This window comes from Lacerta agilis, chromosome Z (genome assembly GCF_009819535.1).
Source record: "Lacerta agilis isolate rLacAgi1 chromosome Z, rLacAgi1.pri, whole genome shotgun sequence".
Lineage (NCBI taxonomy): Eukaryota > Metazoa > Chordata > Lepidosauria > Squamata > Lacertidae > Lacerta > Lacerta agilis.
The window spans coordinates 37107744-37128199 of record NC_046331.1 but is presented as its reverse complement, the minus strand read 5'-3'; the positions used below and the strand labels follow the sequence as shown (position 1 = coordinate 37128199).

At 44.4% G+C, this 20456-nt stretch overlaps 1 protein-coding gene across 5 annotated transcripts in view; it reads right to left on the bottom strand.

The window, feature by feature from the left end:
* SEPTIN6 (septin 6) overlaps positions 1–20456 on the bottom strand; it is a 49048-nt gene that overhangs the window by 27649 nt on the left and 943 nt on the right. For all 5 annotated transcript variants that reach the window (XM_033138360.1, XM_033138358.1, XM_033138356.1 and 2 more), the window contains exon 2: positions 6359–6473. In XM_033138360.1, the coding sequence (XP_032994251.1) occupies positions 6359–6473 (115 nt within the window). The remainder of the gene's footprint in view (positions 1–6358; positions 6474–20456) is intronic.

The following is a 20456-nucleotide window of genomic DNA, read 5'->3' as shown; positions in this document are numbered from 1 at the left end:
TCATCTGCTACCAGCTTTCCTACCCAGAACTCCACCCTGTCACTTCCTTTTCTTTCTTTTTATCCTTTAACAATTGAGCATGAGGAAGTGTTTTCTGGAATTCACAAACCAGTTCTCTATATTTTGCTTTTTTCCCCAGCCAGCTCTAATAAAGATATTGGGTGCTACTGCCTTACCTGGGTTATTGCCAAGAAACAGTAACAGATATTTAATGAGCTACGGATTTCATGGAACAGAACCCAAAAAAATGGGCCCTCATCAGAAGGAGGTGCAGACTGCATCACATCTCTGGGAGGAAAGTGTATGGATTTATTGCTTTTGAATTCAAGAGTTTCCTGGAATGGGACATTACAGACCAATCTCAACTCTCAATGAGACTCTATCCTGGAGCTGTGCCCAGGCAGCGCTTCCTGACAGAGAGGTCATCGAGTTTTGAGCATGCAATCTTTCACAGCTTGCCAAAGCTAGGAAGTCTCTGCCAGACCCAACTTTTAAAAGAAGAGGGACAGAGCTCTCTGTGTGTATCAGACCATGAGTTCTGATGATCAAGCAGAAAGCATCTAATTCCTGCACTCTTAAAACATTTTTATACAGAAAAATAGCATCTAACTACCCCATTGGCATGATCTGGAGTAGCCAAGTTGGGTAAAGACTGAATACATCCATTAACTGAGGTCACACATCATCATATATATCAGTTTTTAAAGAACACAAAGTCTGATGCAGCCATGGTAAGAGTTCAAGGTGCCCTTCATTGCTGTCCCCTTTTGTGTACAACAACCCTGTAGAGATTGGTTAGGCTGAGAGAGGTGGTCTGTCCCAATGTTATATGCATGGCAGAGTTGGAATTTGAACTCTGATCAGTCTTAACCTTGCACTCTAACTATGACACCACAAGAGCTTTCAAAAAGTCATTACATGGCCTTAGGCCAGCCTCCATCGCTCTCCCTGACCCAGTCTCCCTTCTGCAAAATAAGTATAATAAACATTGCCCAACATTTCAGGGTTGCAGCAGTAAGGCTTATCTATGCAAAATGCTTTTCAACACTTTAGCACCGAATAAATGCTAAGGTATTCATATTAGTAATACGCTGAGGTATGTGGTTTCCTCCTGCTTATAGACGACTCGTAAGATCAGGTTAGTGCTTTGAGGGCCATGACAGTTCCTCACTGCTTTTAATACGAAGTATCAGAACGGACAACTTTGTATTTACTAAATCCCCTGGGGGGTGGGGACACCACTGTTAGCCTGTAACAGAATTCCAGGCTAATGGGAAAGTGGGTTGCTCTCCTGTCCACCGAAGGTAATAGCTGAAGCGCAGCTGTCAACTCCCTTCAGATTTCTTTCCAGCTAAACAGGGCAGACAGCACATTAGAAACTGCACAAGGCAGTCAAATTTTTATGTGCATAATTCACTCAACAGGAAGGCAGTGTGTCTCGTTTACCAAAACTGTATTACCGGTGCCATATGACCTGGAATGCTGAACCTTGGTTAGTGCTAACCATAGTTTGTTGTTTTAACCATGGTTAAGATCACAAATGGGCAATGAAACCAAGGTTTAGTTTTATTGAACAAAGCACTGCCCTGGAGGATGTGTATAGAAAGACACCAGCAAGAGCAGTCACCTTAATAAACAGAAAGGATGGAGAGGCAGGGTAACAAGAGAACCAGCCCTATCAATACTGGCACTCTCCTTGTGGAATGCTCTCCCTAGGTATGCTCACCTGGCACCATCATTACATATCTTTAGGCACCGGGCAAAATTATTCCTCTTCTATCAGGCCTTTGACTTTTAACTACCTATAGACTTTTTGCATGGGTAAGATGTAGTTGTTATATATATATATATATATATATATAAAATTGTACTTTAGATTTTCTAAAATGCTGATTTTAATGTATGAATGTTTGTTTTTTTGCTTAAAATACTATAAGTTGCCTTGAGCTGCCATGGCAAAAAGAGCAAGTAATGCATTTAATAAATAAACAAACAATTTAACCAGGGTATGTTCAGTGCAGATGAAGTATTTAACCCCCAATCTTAGTTTGCAAACCTTCTACAAGTCATAGTATCACAGCCTGGTTGGCAACCAATATCTAAACAGAAGTACAGTGGTGCCCCGCTAGACGAAAATAATTCGTTCTGTGAAAATTTTTGTCTAGCGGGTTTTTCGTCTTGCAGAGCGGCAATGACAGCCGCGCTCCGCAAAACGGAAAAAAAAGACGAAAATTTTTCGTCTTGCGAGGCAGCCCCATAGACTTTTTCGTCTAGCGGGGCAGCCTTCCGCTAGATGAATGCCTTCGTCTAGTGAGTTTTTCGTCTAGCGAGTTTTTCGTCTAGCGGGGCACCACTGTAAAGTGTTTAGAGGCAATGCCCAACCTTTTTTTTATTAATGCACTGAGCCTCAGAGAACACTATGCTTTCTGCCGAGCTCTACATTTTCTGCATTTCCTATCAAGTACAGAGATATTTTTCTGCTAAGAAATCTAGAAAGCAGCTACTTTAAGCTCTCTGATATGATTTCAAAGTCTTTTGTTTGTAATGTAATTGGAACAAAATGTAATCAAAAGAGCAGGCTTGCATCCAATGGGGTTCCGAAGGGAGGAGGGAAATGCAGAAGAGAAAGAATTTATGTTTCTCCAATTTCCATCAAAGGTGACTTGCGGCTTCCAAAAATAAAGCTTGCTTAAATGCTTTTTTTTTTGTACCACTTTCAATAGCTTCACTATACATTGCTTTTTTTTCATAGTGGAAGCTATCAATAATAACCAACTAAATTTCAACAACTGCTTGACCATAATAGGTCCTGAAGAAGGATCTGAAGGGTATCAGTGAAGGGCACTAGCTCAGTAGTAGAGCACCTGCTCTGCATGCAGAAGGTCCCAAGTTTAATCCCCAACAACTTCAGGTAGGAAAAACCTTGTCTGAAACCTTAGAAAACCGATTGTCAGGCAGTGCAGACAACAGCAAGCTGGGTGGTTTGACTCAGTGCAATGCAACTCTCAACTCCCAAAGCTGACAGAGATTGTGCTGCACTGTTCTCCAGCAGTCAAGAGAGAGAACTGGAATGAGCCCAGGAAAGTGCCTTATACTAAGTCAGGCAATTGGTCTATTAAGCTCAATACTGTCCTCACTGACAGGCAGTGTCTCTCTAGCGTTTCAGGCAAGAGACCTTACCAGTCCTATCTCAATATGCAAGGGGCTGAACCTGGAACTTGCATGTAAAGCAGGTGTTCTAGGACTTCCCTGAAAACATTAATGGTGTGAATTCATGCCCCTTAGCTAATTGGGTTTGCAATCTAGGCATGCTACTGGCGTCCAGATGCTGAGTTTAGAACAGGGATGGGGGCACCTGTGACCCTTCAGATATTGTTGGGAGTATAAATCTGAAGCTCCTTTTCACTATCAAGGAGCAATGAAGGACATTTATTTGATCTTAGTGCTGTGGGACCTCAGCGCTTTGATTGGAGATCTCTGCTCCTGGTGTCATATGGCATTAGGTGTCTGACCACTGGCCATGCTGGCTAGAGATGATGGGAGTTAGTGTCCAGCAGCATCTATCATCTCTCTCTCTCCCCCCCCCCCCAGTTCACCATCCCTGATCTACAAGTTCTGGCAGAAGCTGCAGCAAAAAGCATTTGACAACAATTTGGTTTGGAAACTGCAGCCTCTCCTAGATCAAAGGGCCCCATGCCTGCAAGCATGCATCCTCAAAGGCCATCTACTGCAATGTGCTCTGCGTGGTTCAAAAGCTACAGTTGGTGCGGAAATAGCAGCTCACTTCCTGGCAGAGGAGAAGCCACAAAAGCCATCTTCACAGGCAGATTTCTAGCTGAAAGTCCTGCTTCTAGTTAGAAAGCCTTGTGTCACCTGAGTCCATTAATACCTTAGGGAAGGGAAGGCTTCTCTCAATGTCAGCCCTCATGTCCACTGCTATTATCAGAAGAGGCCATGACAAATGTGAATGGCTGAAGTGGGGCCTTTCTAGCTGTGGCCCCAACACTGCAGGGCATGTTACCCAACGAGTACTGGAATCAGCTCAAATCTAATCCCTAGAATGTCTTATTGTTTGAATCCCTAGCAGTGGGTACTTACAATTATTATTTTTCTTTCTAACTGAGCTTATTGTTGATTTTAAAGAAGTGTAATCTTTTTTAAACAAAAAAAAGAGAGGAGCCTTAAAACAGAAAAGAGGGTTTTTTGGGGGTGGGCAATGCTTTAAACAGGATCCACAGAGACAGTAGATCTGGTTTCCCAGGAATGCATCACCTGCTGCTGCTGCTGCTGCAATGCCACTGGTGGCTGCAACATACTCCCTGGAGGCAAGATCTGCCCCCATGCAACCTCTACCATGGTCTCTTAGTGAATAGGAGGCACTGCTGGTCTCCTCCCACCCTTGTCCCCAATGTTAGATCATTATTCCTGCCCCACTCCCTTGTAGAACTTCACTCACCCCTTCTTCCCTGGCGAGAGGCACCATTTGTGGTTTGCCTCAAGTGCCAAAATGTATTGGACTGGCCTTGCGTGGATCAATACAGCTGCCTGTGTTTTTGGACTCCCCTTGGGGTGGGGGCATGGTTGGTGGAGGGGGATTGTCTTGAGCTGCTCCCCAACTTCAAAATGTATCACAACAGCACTGCTTCCTGAACTATGGAATTCTCCTTCCAGCACACCTGCCATTGTCTATTAGCATTACCTTGAAACTAGAGCAGCGTCAAGAGAGCGTGTCACCTAGTTACATATAGCAACTCGGCAGCTTCCTACGCAGGCAGTCAGCAAGTTGAGCTCAACCTTTCAACGTGCAGGGTTTATGCACAACACCCCATCTCACAAACACACACACACACACAGAATAAATGTGTTGTGGCAAACTCGGTGCAGAAGATCCATTATCATCTCCTAACTTGTTTTACTTTAAAGCAGCTTCAGTTTTCATCAGAGCAGCAGAAGGAGGTATTTCAACTACCCCCCCCTACCCAAATGCTGTTTTACGAATGTAAATCCGAATCCCTCAAAGCTGCTGAAAGCCCTTCTGTAGGGAGGAATATAGGCATAATACTAGAATCTGTAGTATTTCCCTCAGCAGGGCTAACAGCAGCTGTCAGTTGGTGGCAGCTTCGATCAGGAAAAAGCAGGCGGGAGATATTTAATTAGGAGCAGGAAGAGGGGAGTTTCCCTTGGGCCACAAGGATGCTGTGATCTACCTGCTGCTTAAGGGGTCCCCCCTGAACCCAGAAGTGGTAAACGACTATCGCCCAGTCACCAACATCCCCCCTTTTTTGTCAAGCTATTCAAGAAGGGCATGGTCAGAAACAGATCATTTAGACCCATTTCAGCTTGGGTTTTCAGCTGTGCAACTTCCCCACCAATAACTGATGTTGTGCAGTCCAGAATCAGTTCTCTCTCCCTTCATCTGCTGTTTTAACTAGGGGTGGCATCTCTGTAGAGAAAGCCTGCTCTGTGAACTTCAGGCTCCCACTGTGACGTGGAACCCTGATCAGAGAGGAAGGCAACACATGTAGAGCAAGCTCCCCTCTGCAGACGAACTCATCCAATGCACAGTTCCAGAGATCAAAAAGCAGGGTTTTAATCCATGTCTGGATACAACGGATTGCCAGCTTGATTCAAAATGGTGTCCAATTGTGTCCCAACATAGATAAAGAACTTCTCCTTCATCTCCAGAACCATCTTGCAAAACTTGATTAAAATTGGTACAGTTCTGAAAGGTTCAGTCTGCCACCTTGATATAAAAGAGCACCCAACTGTATCCAAAACGCAGGTGACTAGCTGCTCCTCAGGAGCTATCATGCAAAATTTGGTTACACAGGGAGACCATCTAACACAGCCTTGTCCTCACTCTTCCATGTGATAACTAATCATGTGAGAGGGGTGGGGTGGGGGATGCCCGAATCAAACATAAATGAAGGTACATCATTGGAACCAGCAAACTCACAGCAACAGCATCACATTTGGAAGAACCTCTGTGTGTCTATTCTTTCCAGCAACAACGGGCTTAAAAACAAGCCACCCAGCTGGTTTTCCATAAAAGAACATCACATCCCAAGTCAACAAATCCTACACGCCTTCAGTGTAAACCTCTGTGCTTCAGCTCATTTGTCCCAGCAAAGCACTACACAGAGCTCATCCCACCTCATCATCTTCAGACCACCCAAAGAGGCAGTGATCCTTGTTTATCTGCTGTTAAAAACTGGATCAGATGACAACACATAATGTGTGTTCTGGATAAGTCAAAGGATTACTTTGTTAGGCAAGTTTACCTTCATGAGGAGTCCCCATTCAGCAACAGAATTTTCCAAAAATGGAAAGGGGGGGGGGAGAGAAGTGTTGTACTCACCCACACACAAGATGTTGAAACAGAAACCATGGCTAACCGATTTATTAACCAGCTGGTCAGGAAGGCTGTCAAATCCTACATGGCCAGAAAGAGGGACAGTACGGCAGCCTTCGCCCTAAGGAAGTTTGAAAGAAAGACATGTTAAAATTAGATCTAAAAGAACACCACATTCTATTCCTGGTGGCCTTTTGAAAATTCTCCCTTCCAAATAAAGTACACCATGGGTTCTATCCCATGCTAGTCTATGCTAGTCCAAGAGTAGACCCAATGGGTGGCATTCAATGAAGTATTACTTGGAGCACACCCATTGAAATGAATGGCTACAGCTTAAGTAAGGTCCATCCATTTCAATGGGTCTGCTCTGAGGAAAACTTGGTTGAATGCCACCCACTGAAATTAACAAACCCAAGTTAGCCATGTTCATTAATTTCAGGGGGTCTGCTAGGACTAGTGTTAGATACAGCCCCACTTCTTTGTTTTGCCATCCAAATCTCAAAACAGGTTTTTGCATACTTTTCCAAATCTTTTTTTCTTGACTGCCAGCATCGCTGACTGCTAACCTGATAAGGAGTCAACTAACAAAGCAAAACACAACCGCAGTTTTGCACTCATAAAAATTGTGTTTCCAACAGCACGAACAATGCACACACCATTTATAACTGTTAGCATTTTAAAACACAAGGCAATTCAAAAGAAGAGGCACACCCAAGGACTTTTTCTCCTTATAAAATGCAAGAAGGGTGGAGTAGGGAAAAAATAACCTAAAAAGTTGTCCTGAGTCCAGAAGCAATAGTTAAAAATGGAAGCTGTGACTGCATTATGACACAATTTGAAAGCCTAGCCAAAAAGGAGCAACATCTGGAAGCTCTGTTCATATGGCCATTTGATCAGTTTGAGCAATAAGGCTCCAAGACATAAAACACTACAAGATAGAATTTCCCTAAGTGGCTTGGCCAAAGCTGTAGTGGACAGCAAAGTAGTAATGTGGGATTCCTGCAAAATTCTGAACTGTAAATTTTGAATGGGAATTCAGGGTAATCTGCACAGGGTAATAGTACTGGAAACAATTCAGGTTTCCTCTGAAAATGTTCTGATAACCTAGTGAATCAAGTGGGAACCAGATCCAGAACTGGACCATCTTCTTGTTAGGAAACGTCCCGCGGGGGCAAGTTGTGAGACTGATCCCCAGGTAGGGATGAAGCCTGCGTGCCCTCCTGGCTACACGAGTCCAGGGGCACATTGATATGTGATTGTTCCCCAGTGTGAAGAACAACACACACAAGCCATTAAGGCTAAGACTACTTTATTGTAGATAAGATGCTGAATATGTCTCTGCTAGCCAGCTCAGTAAGACAGAGCTGTGCATTAGCGTGTCCGGCATCTCTCAAGCCAGAAACGAAAGTAAAAAACAATAGTAAAGTACAAAAACATCACGTGTGTGAGAAAGCTGGTAGAACTGGTGGCTTTCCCACAGGATAAAAACAGACACATAGTCATGCTGGCCTCGCTGCTGCAGCTTTTGCAGCTCGGCTTGTAATAATATCCTGACACTTCTGTGGGCCATTTTTGACAGGTGGCTGGGGCCACTCACCTGTAAATCACCTGACATCAAACCTCAAGCCACAGAACAGAGACAGACTTATGTCCGATCTTACCACTTCAGTGACATCCCACAGGGCTAAGTTCAGATATAAGCTTCTGCTGCTCCCTTTTACTATCAAGGAGCGAGCAAGGGCATATCTACAACCTTAGTGCTGTGGGACCTCAGCACTTTGGCTGGAGATCTCTGGTGTCAGGTGACTGACAGTCACAGGCAGCTGTACAGCTTGTCCAAAATGGCCTCGTTGGCTAAACCCAGAAGCTAATTAGACCAAACTAGGGCTGTGGGCCAGAGATTCTGCCCTCATAAGTGATCTACCTCAGCATGCTTATTTCATTTGCATTTAGTAAATGCAAGTATGGGGGGAGTACTCCACTTTCATTTTCAACCGGTTTTATTTCTCTACAGTATTAAGTTGCTTTGAGGCTTTTGTATGAAACAACTAACAAATATGATTAACAACAACAACAACAACAACAACAACATTTTCTGTCCCAATATACCACAAGTATTTGACCTGAAATATCTGAGGCAAAAATTAAAGCACACATGGGGCAAATCATCTGGGGTGGGGAAAACCACATTAACTGCAACTTTGAAACTGCCAATATTGCTTCCTATTGTATCTACAATTGGCATCCATTCACCCTTACTAATTAACTTATGAAACATAGTTTCTTCCACCCACATCACTACAGTACAGAGATGGCTATGTATGTATGTATGTATGTGTACACATATCCTGGTAAACTGCCTCAGATTCAGGAAAGGCACAAAGGTGCAGACAGAAGTTTAAAACAAACATTTGGAACAATTTTAAGTGGGAACTGCCTACTGCACAAAAGAAACATTAGAACAGTTCTGCTTGATCAGACACAATATCTAGTCCATAATTCTACCTCTTTGGAAGTCTACAAGGAGATCCACAAGTCCACGCTCCAGCAACTTCTGTCCAGAGGCATGCTCACCTTAAAACAGTACCTAAGTGTTGGGCTGCCAGCTCCCAAAAAACAAAAACAAAAATCCTGACCATTAGGCAAAACCAATGTTCTGTTGGCAAGTCCAGAGACATAGACCAACTCAAAAGCTGTTCAGCCACATGGGTTAGCCAGACTGGTGTCCTCCAGAAGTTATAGACAACAACTCCCATCTGCCACTGCTGGCCTTCCCAGTGGTCAAGGATGATGGGAATCGAAATCCAGCAGCATATGGAGGGCACCATGTTGGCTCTGCCTGAGCTACATACATGATGATTCCTTATACTAGGAATATAGTGTGTAGTATATTCCTTAAGCCATTCATTATACTATTAATCCATCCAGCCCAATATTGTCTATCCTTCTGGTGCAGAATTTGGTGGCTAGGGAGCTCACTGGGGCAAGACAGCTTGAGCACTGAAAACCAATTCTGGCCCAACTGCTCTGGCTGCCAACCACTTTCCGGGTCCGGTTCAAAAGCACCCTTCTAGGCTGCTGTAATGCAGTAGTGCTGGAGATCCATCACAGAACAACAAAGTGGAATGATATGCGGACAGTCCAGTATAAATCTACCACTAGTGAGCTATTACTGCATCAAAGGCATGTTGCAGAATCTACCCACACACAAACCACCAATCCGGAGGGGCCCTTTATGTCTCAGATGCTGACTACATGTGCTTCTCCATCTGCCCCACTGTGTGCATTTCGGTTGCTTTTCTCTTGCCAACATCCTCACCAAGTATGGTATCATTACACATACCAAAATGCCCTGCCGCACAGTCATATATTTGGTAGAGGAATGTACTTCTGCTCCTGCAAAGGTTCTCCTCCCAAGGCCTCACAAATCTACTTATCCCAAGCTGCAATCCTTCAAAAAGTATGTCTTTATATAAAGCAAATAGATGTAGAACAGAATGAGAAGACCAAACAATAAAGTTGGGGTTTTTTTTGGGGGGGGGGTTAAAAAAAAAACAGAACTGAGAAAAGGAATGAGAAGAATCAATCAGGTGCAGTAATCAGATCAATTTTCCCATTTATTGAGTAAGGAAAAGAGAAAGCAAGAAAAATAGCAAAATGAAGGGAGTCACATCAATTACATTTTTCAACAGTGGGTCAAATGAGCATTTCAGAAATGTTTATGCTGTAAGCCATTTGTTCCAAAAGAGTAAGCAGGTGTCTAATTCTCCTGTTGCCACTCCTCTCTGTATCCACAAAACATAAACGCAATGTTATATATATATATATATATATATATATATATATATATATATATGTGTGTCTGGCTGAACCATCTATCAAGAGGACATTCTTTTCACTACAGTCATTTGCCATCATTTCATCTACACTGAACTTGCTACACTGAACTTTCTCTCAGTTTTCAAAATCACAGGTGACTTTAGAAGTACTGAACTGCCCAGCATACCTGCTGCAAGATGCAGCAGCAAACTGTCACACCTTGGGGGCGGTGCAGAGGTAACTAAGGTGGGGGATCTCCTTTGGAATCAAGCACACCCACCCTCCATTCTTGCTCCTTGCATGCAGAACAGGATGTTTAGCATCTTAAACAACTGAAGAAATAAGTAAAATGAGTCCATGTTGCTTCCGTTCCTTTCCAGGAGGTGCATTGAAAGATGCACTTACTGGAAAATACATCCAATTACAGCAGTCCAATTATAGATGCTCCTGCTGAGGAAGCTAATAACCTCATTGTGTTTTCGATCTTTAGAGTAGCACCAACAACCTGGGTTTTGCCCTTGCCACGCCAGACAGAAATGAAGCATCTTCAAGAGTCACTTGTTTAAAGCACAAAGAGATGTGTCATTGGGTTTAAGCGGTGGTGGTTTATGGTGACCAATAAATGCCACCATGTATATGGCAACCAACTCCTGCCCAGCAGAGCTTCCCTAAAGCAGGTTTTCCCAAACTTGGGTATTCAGCTGTTTTCAACTACAGCTCCCATCATCCATGGCTAGCAGGACCAGTGGTCAAGGATGTGAATTGCAGTCCAAAACATCTAGAGACTCAAGTTTGGGAAACTCTACCCTAGAGATTTGTGGGGGCAGATCAAGGCAGCTCCTCCATCAACACTGTGTTTCTCTTGCTATGCAAGCTGCAGCTTTCAGCTGAGAACCAGACGTTCAGGATGCCGTGCGTCACTCCAGCCTCCTCTTGGCTCTACCTCTAGGACTAGAGGAGGAACATAGGAAGAGACCTGCTGGATCACACCAAAAGCCCATTCTAGGACAGCATCCTGTTTCCAGTGGTGGCCAGCCAGCTGCTTCCTGAACGCCCACAAAAGCCTGAAGGCAACCCCCAACCCCTGCTGTCTGCCCCCAACATCCTCAAACAGGCTCTCAGGGGTGAGACTTTCTGGTGGAGCTAAGCTGCTGTTATCTCTCTTTTGAAATAGGCTTGCACTGATGGGGACTCTTCCAGAAACAGAGCGCTGCAAATTCCAGGAATGAAACAGCCTAGATGTTACAAGATAGGTAGCTGCAAGAGCCTTGGGAAATTAGCAAATGCAAAACTCCCCTCCCATGGGCATGTGTGTGTGATTCTGCTCTTGGTTCAGAATGTGGTCAGTCTTCAAATACATTTCTTGACTGCCTCTTGATCTGGAGAAAGGGGAAATGCCATTCTTGTTGGAATATGCATGTGTCATTTTGCTTTACTGCTATTGCACACACATTGCAAACTTGCAGAAGGAGGAGGAGCTCTGAATTTCTCTCTCTATCTCAGGTGTTAGTAAAGCCAGTAAACTGTGTATAGGGCAGAAGACATTATGTAGTTTCAAAATGCACTGAGCTCTTTGGCCAACCTGAATTCACAGTTTCTGACTGCTTTTAGATAACCCTCTTGACCAGAAACAACAGTAACGACAAACTATCTGGATATTTTAACAGTTCGATTTTCTTCACTGAGTCAATCCAGAAGAGAAGGATAAAAAGATACCAGCCACTACTTTGTTATTACGGGGAGAATTCGGCAGAAATTCACACAGATGGGGGAAAGCACTTCCTTCCAGCTCTTGCAAGGAGGAGCTGGAGTTCACAAGAAGGGCAGGGAAGCATGCAGAGGCTAGGATGGCACAGAGTCCCCAGAGTCCGTAGCAGAAGGGCATGACTGTAAACCATTGCACAGCTGGGTGGGGTTCTTCCTGAATGGGCAGGAGAGTGTTTTTCAGCCACTCTTGCTCTGGTGACTTTGCGTGTCACAATTCCATCATGTCAGAAGCAAGCAGCAATTTCAATTGCTTAAACAGGCAGGAGAAGCATAACATCGCCCCTTCTCATAAACAATAGCTGCAGCCCTACCTTGACCCATTTCTCTCGCCAACCTCTATCCCATGAAAGAGCCTTAATTCAGTGGGAGAGCAATACGCTTTGCAGGCATAAGGTCCCAGGTTCAATCTTTTGCATCTAAGTTGTTGGTGTTGGCATCTGTCTGTTTTGAGAATCAACGGAGTGCACCTCCTCTAACACCCCCCCATATATCCCACCCTGAGTAGGGCAGGGTAAAAACTCACATCTGGACACCTGGACAGCAGCTGCCAATTACTATTTACTGAGCTAGATGGACCAATAGGAACAAAGGAAGCAGGCTTATGCTGAGGTTGATCACTGGTCCACATAGCTCAGAATTATCTACAGTGGTACCTCGGGTTACAGTCGCTTCAGGTTACAGACTCCGCTAACCCAGAAACAGTACCTCGGGTTAAGAACATTACCTCAGGATGAGAACAGAAATCGTGCGCCGATGGCACGGTGGCAGCAGGAGGCCCCATTAGCTAAAGTGGTACCTCAGGTTAAGAACGGTTTCAGGTTAAGAACAGACCTCCGGAACAAATTAAGTTCTTAACCAGAGGTACCACTGTACACTGACTGGCAGCAGCTCTCCGGGGTTTTTCAGACAATGTTCTCTTCCAGCCCCACCTGAAGATGCCAGGGTCTGAACATGGGACCAAATGAACAAAAAGCAAGTGGCTTCTACTGAGTGATGGTTCTTCTCCAATGGTTTGATTTGGCTTAAGACAGCTTTCTAAATTGTTTCCCCCACCGTGCAAACTCCATAGGGTCTGGACCACATAAAGAAGCTTAATGCCTTTTAAATTGTGTATTAAAGGGCCAGGTCCCTAATTTCCCATAATCTGAAATATAAACTTTTGATTGTAGAGGAAACTATTTCCTTTGTGCACCCACACATCCCAAGTGTGGGTGTTTCTTGAGAAATATCCATTAGGTTTGTTGCAGGATCAGGGCCATAATTTTGCAAAAGGTAGCAATATCAACCTTTCCCCCCTACTTTGCACTGCAAGAAAATTACCAGTACCTTATAATAATGTCACAAATAGGAAAGGTGTTAAGAAATCATTGCACTGCAGAGAAACTGGTATTTCTGCACAGCTCAGTAAATAATGCATTACAGTCAAGCAGAAGTCATCTCCCCCAAAACTGAAAAGAAGAGGAAGGAATGGGGGTACCTGAGGCCTTTCCAGATGTTGTTGGACTCCAACTCCAATCACCCCCAGCCACAATGGCAGATGGTTAGGAATGATGTGATTCATAGTCCAACAACATCATGCAGAGAGCAGCTAAGTTCCTCTCCACTGGCCTAGGCCAGGCATGGGAAACTTGGCCCTCCAGCTGTTTGGGGACTACAATTCCCATCATCCCTGACCACTGGTCCTGTTAGCTAGGGATGATGGGAGTTGTAGTCCCAAAACAGCTGGAGGGCCAGGTTTGGCCATGCCTGGTGTATGGCATTTCAGTGGCAACCAAAATGTGTGCCTTAACTCTTACCTTGACTAGTTTATGTTTCATGTGGTAGAAGCACCACTAACCCAAGCCCAAGACAGCTAGTGTACACCAGGAAATTACTGAACCTGATCGCCCCTAGACATCCTTAAAGCCTTTGATTGTTTAGAATGGAAATACCTCTAAGCAGTATTAACCAACTTCCTACAAATCCTTAAAAAAATTTACTCCCAAGCTTTAGCAAAATATAGGATCAATGGTATGGACTCTAATACCATAGCAATACAAAGAGGTACTAAACAAGGGTGCCCACTATCTCCCTTCCTATTCATCTTGGCCCTGAAACCCCTAGCAATCCAAATCTGGACAGCCCCACAAACACACTAAATATTACACCAATCCCCTCTCCTCTTTCTTCTTCCCCCACCTTATTCTGTATAATGTCTCACATCAAAAGTAAAAAAAAGGACTCTACAACTTGAAAAAAGACAATGCACATTTTTGTGAACCAATAAAATCTTTAATAAAAAAAATATATTTTTAAAAAGACAGCCAGCGTGAGTCATGCACTAAAATGAAGACATTCGCCGTTAGTGGTAAATTCATTTCTTGCTTGTCAAAAAGCCACACACATTAAGACAACCCACTAACTCTCATTTGCCTGGAAGCATCAGCCAAGCCTTGTTACCATCCATGGCAGGTTGACAATGCATGTTAAATAGACCTATGCACGCTCAACACAGAAAACGAGGTTATGGTTTTAAACATTCAGGTTTCTTTAGAAAGGCCTTCCTTATATATCTGCCCAGAAGACAGACTGCCAAGAAACATGAGGGTCACAACCCTGCTCATTTTGCTTGCTGTTCGACTGGAAGCCAGAACAGCCTTCCTCACCTCTCCCACCAGTGTATTCTACCAGGCACTCTGCATTGTGTTAGGGAAAGAAGAGCCTCAGGGGTGTAACAATGACAATAAATTAAGATTCAGTTTAGTTTAGAGAAAACGCAAGTAAGAGGATACAAGACACAGGTGTGTAAAATTATTCACGGGTGGAACGAAAGTAGATTAAGAGAACAGTTTATCTCCCTCTCTCATAATACTGGAACTAGGGGCCACTAAACTGAATGCTAGAATATTCAAGCCAGACAAAAGAAGGTACTTAGTCACAACAGCGCAGAGTTAAACTCTTGAATTCACTCCCAGAAGTAGTGATTGCCACCAAGTTGGATGGCTTTGAAAAAGGATTAGATGAATTCAGGGAGGATAAGGCTGTCAGTGGGGACTATCCCTGATGGCTATGTTTTATCTCCACTGTCAGAGGTAATGTGCCTCTGAATGCCAGCTGCCTGGAATTTCAGGTGGGGAGAGTGGTGTTGGACTCAGGTTCTGCTTTCAGGCTTCCTCTAGTCATCTGCCCAGCCAATGTGAGGACAGGACGCAAGACTAGATGGATCATTAGCCTGATCCAGCATGTTCTTCTTAGGTTCTTAATGGGTATCAAACCACCAAACCCTTGCTCAGGCACTATTTCTCCATAGGACAACTGTGTACATACACACTGTATGGTAGATTGCATCAGATGCTACCCATTCCCCAACCTTCTTCATGTTCAGTTGCACTGCACCAAGGCCACAGCATTCATTTCCCACCTCTTGAAACATTCAGCTTCTTAAGTACTTCCTCAGTGCTCTTAAGTGCAGGCCAATCTCAGCGGAAGAAGTAGCCCCTGTACAGAGGAATCTACAAAATTCTGGCTGAATGCATCACAGAAAGGCAATGGAAGTGGATGCCTAAATGTTGTTGTTGTTGTTGTTGTTAAATTTTGTATACCACTCTTCATCCATAGATCTCAGGGTGGTTCACAACATAAAATACAAGACACAAAAAAAACACAAAATGCATAATAAAAACAGCTAGACTGGTGACTGGGTGTGGCCTCCTAAAGGATCTTCACTGGCTCCCAGTACATTTCTGAATACAGTTCAAAGTGTTGATGCTGACCTTTAAAGCCCTAAATGGCCTCAGCCCAGACACTGAAGTCCTCCTTCAAGGGTCTTCTGTGGTTCCCTCACTGTGAAGTTTCAGGGAAACAGGCAGAGGGCACCTCCTCGGTAGTAGTGCCCTCCCAGTGAAACCTCTCCCTTCAGATGTCAAGGAGATAAAGAACTACACAACTTTTAGAAGACATCTGAAGGCAACCCTGTATTGGGAGGTTTTTGACGCTTGATGTATATAAAATTATATCATGGGCGGGGTATAAATCATAAAAGTATCATCATCATCATCATCATTAACAACAAAAACAAACCAATAAATCCCTTCCCACTCTAGAAGCAAGGAGCACAACACCAACCACTGGGACACATGGAAGGGGACGGGTAGACCTGTCAGTGCCAAGAATACTGAGCTAGATGGACCAATGATCTGACTTGGGATAAGGTAGTTTCCTATGATCCTGTGTGCACACTAGGCTCCATTCTCTTCTATCCTTAGGCAGAGTGACACACACACACACACACACACACCCTAGAGTACAAGTGAGCAACATCCAGAAATAATTCACATGTCTTGCTGTAAGAAAACAGGTTATCCCTACCTCAATAATCTTCCTTCAGTTATGTTTTGGAGCATCTGTGTTGGATTTAGAATAGGGGCAGGGAACATGTGGTCCTCCAGATGTTGTTGTTGGGCTCCAACACCCATCATCCCTAGCCAACATGGCCAGTGGTCAGGAATAATGTAAGCTGGGAAGAGCCAAAACACTCTCCACCCTTGATTTAGAGCTCTTATTGCACTGCCTCTCAGTCTACAACCATAACAACTTCAATATCAGGGGCTGGCCCACCCCATGAGGCTAGGGAGGCAACTGCCTTGGGCAGCAGATCCAGCACCCAAAGAATGCATCACCTGCTGCCACCGCCATGGTAACAGCAATAGCTGTGGTGTGCTCTTTGGAGGCTGGATCTGCCGCCACCTTGGCATTCCCCACCCCGACTCCTGAATACTGTCTCTATAGTGGTCTCTTGGCAAACAGACAGCATTGCTGGTTTCCTCCCACCCCAGGGAAGTAATTGCAGGAGCTGCCCTCTGGGGGTCTCTTGGGCTCTGCACTCACCTGGCCTGATTCAGTGGGTCCCTTTTTCCCTCCATGGCAGCCTCTGATCCCCCACTTCAGCTGTTGGATAAGGTTGATTTGCTTCCTCCCCTTGTTCCCGAGGTAGAACCTCACTCACCCCTTCTTCCCTGGCCAGGAGGAGGCACCATCTTGTGGTTTGCCTCAGGTGTCTAAATGTCTTGAGCCAGCCCTTTGCAACATCACGTGGCAGAAGGGTGACTGGATCTTGCGTTTGTTATGGCTGTGGACAGAACGGCTTCAGTACGTGGGGACTGCTCCTTTTCCCTAGGCTAGCAGCTAGATTAATTTAAAAGAAGCTGCAGCTTTCTTTTAAAATTCAAACTGGCTGAGCAGATGAATTGCTGTTGTTTTTGTTTTTTAAAAAGATGAACTTAAAAGCAAATATTAGTTGGTGGTGCTTTGGAAATCAGGCAACCTGGGTAAGAAGCTGCCTTAAACGTAAGAACATAAGAATACTCCTGCTGGGTCAGGCAAATGGCTCATCTAATCCAGAAACCTCTTCTGACTGAGGCCACCCAGATGCCAAGCATTAGCCATGTGGATTGGCAGTAGCATGTTCTGCAGTCCCAAGAAGCATTCTCACTGTGGTCTTCCGCTTAAGTGCCTTTACAGGGAGCATGTGACACACACACGCACACACACCATGTCACAACAATTTTCTCTGGCTATCAGTCTGTTTTCAGTCTCTTTGCTGGTTCTGACCTACAAAGCATTGCACAGCCTGGAACAGGTTGTCTGAAACAGTGCATTTTCTCATACAAGCCTAAAGAGATCCTTGGGAAGGGCCTGTCTTCCTGTCCTGCCAACACCGGACACACATTTGAAGGGAAAGTCCACAGCTCAGTGGCAGAGCATCTGTTTCACTTGCAGAAGGTCTCAGGTTCAATCCCTGACATCTCCAGGTAGGGCTGGGAATGTCCCTGGTCTGAAATCCTGGAAAACCATCTACCAGTCATAGTAGACAATCTGGAGCTCTCTGGAACAACCTGATATAAGGCAACTTCCTTGTAAGAAGGCATTTCCATAGCTGCTCCCAAGTGCAAGAACTCATTGCCAAGGGGTGTCTGGCTAGCCTGCTGCTAATTACCTAAACTGACATACTGTATGGTTGTTTTTATTAACTTTATTGCTGTTTTACCTGCCTTATTCTTATACAGTTTTTACCTGGAATCTTATTGCCCCTTATTATTTTATTTTGCATTTTTATTATTGCCTTGGGGAGAATTTTGTGGAAAGGCAGGACAAAATTTTAACAAATAAATAAAGTAAGGTAAAAGTGGAACAACCAGGGCCCACCTTGGAAGGTGGTGGGCTCTCTTTCCTCAGAGGATTTTAAACAGAGGTTGGGTGACCATCTGTCACAGGTGCTTTATTTTCTTGCACTGCAGGGGGTAGGACTAGATAATCCTCACGGTCCCTTCCAGCTCTACCATTCTATGATTCCTATTAGTCTACCACAGAGGACTCAACATGCAGCTCACTGGTTGTCTAGTGCTGCCTTTCAGTTGCTGGAAACCATAGGAAGGAGAGTGATCTTGTACATCCAGGTCCTACATTGGGGCTTCCCACATGCATCTTGGTGACCTTGGACCAATCACCATCTCTCAGCCTAACCTACCTCACAGGGTTATTGAGAAGGTAAAACAGAGGGGCAGGAGAACCATCCATGCTACTACTTTGAGCTCTTTGGGAGGAATGGTAGGGCAGAAATGTTGTTGTTGTTGTTGTTGTTGTTGTTGCTAAAGAATCTGGTTGGCCACTATGAAGACAGGATGCTGGACTAGACAGATGGGCCATTGACCTGATCCAGCAGCCTCCTGTGATGTTCACCTGGTTGGCTGGTGCTGACTGCCAGCTGTAGCCCAAAACAACTGAGAGCCACCAGGTTGGCAAAGCATAGTGTAGCATATTTATTTTTAACTTTTTATCACACTGGCATTCCAAACCTCAGTCAAGATGTTTATTAGGGAAGCATAAATGAGGTCATCACATTTTGTCTTCAGAGCTCCTTTGAGGGGGAATAGATTACAAGCAACCTGCAAAGGCCTCACAGTGAGCTTCATGGATTCAAGCAGGGATCTGGACCCTACTCTCACCATGCCAAGCCAAATATATGCCGCTCTGTGATATACAATTGGAACGAATCGTGGATAGCACCCAACTGAACAAACGGAAATATTGCCCTCTGAAGGTCAGATTCATGAAATGTAGGGCTATAAGTAGCTGTCTAATACTGTACAAGCTAGTTGTCCATCTAGCCCCAAACTGCTTGCTCTGACTGGCAGCAGTCCTCTAGAACCTCAACAAGGGGTCTTTCCATTCACTTGCTCCCCATTATTTGTTTTAACTAGAGATGCCAGAGATTGAATCTGGGACCTTCTGTATACAAGGCAAATGTTTGCTAACTGAGTTATGGTCCCTTCTCTTTAAATATTTGAAACTGGAGAAACTGGATTCATTCCAGCCCTAGAACATCATGCAGTACAACACATTCTTTTAACACACAAAGATGATCCATTTAAAATGGGGTGTGGAACCTCTAGCCGGCCAGCTATTGTTGGACTCCAACTCCAATAATCCCCAGCCAAGATGGCCAATGGTGAGGGGTGATGGGAGATGTAGTCCAATATCTGGAGGGACAGAGAATCCCCATCCTCAATTGCTGTACTACACTGCATGGTCCTTCTTCTAACATCCTGGCAGGTTAGAAATCCCAGGAGCTCCTGTGGTCCTTTCGCCAGTTAAAATGAACAGGGAATTGCAAACAAATTAAACCCATCTACAATCCAAAAGATGTTCAATTAATTTGGTTTGCAAAGGGCTCCATCTCCTGCCTCAGGAGTGCCTCTGTGGTCCCTTTCATCGCAGCAGAGACAAAAGAGCAGGTAAGCTCTGGACATTATAGAGCTTGTGCCAAGACAAAAATCTCCCACCCTTCAAATTAAAAAAATAAAATAAAAATTCTTTGTCATGGGAGATGCCAGGCATTGTGATGTGAGCGATGCACCCAAAAGAAAAAAGCCAATATATAGGAATCTAAATGGAGCCAGAGAGAGAAGCAAACACTTTATGGAAAATTTATGTAAATTAAGCTGCTTGAATATGAAACAATTTACGATCAAACCCAAAGCACTTTATTTATGGAGGTGCCTGCTGTGACCCCTGGCAGTTGCAACCCCACAGTCTGCAAAATAATAATAAATAAATATAAATAACCGCTCTTCTGCAAAATGCACGCACGCACCACAGCGCCAGTTTAGCGTAGCCCAGAAACGAAGAAGGCTCCACAACTGAGCAGCCCAAACCTAGTTAAAATCTGCCCCGAACTATCCCACGCTAATACAAGAAGAGGTCACACCCACCGCATCATTCAACCCACATCTCCCCAGCTTCATCAGGCCAAGCCTTTAAGACAGTCATCTGCAAAGCACTGCTTCCTTCGTCCTCTGCAACACGCTACCCAATAAATCCGGCCCATCACGGCCAGTCACATCACACACAATCAAGCAAACCCTCTTTTGTTTGGTACAAAGGCTGTCCCTAAAAAACAAACCCAAAACCCATCACCTTCAGTCAGTAACATCCTCTTGTCCTCCTGTCTCCCCACCCGCCCCCGCACACACGCATAAAG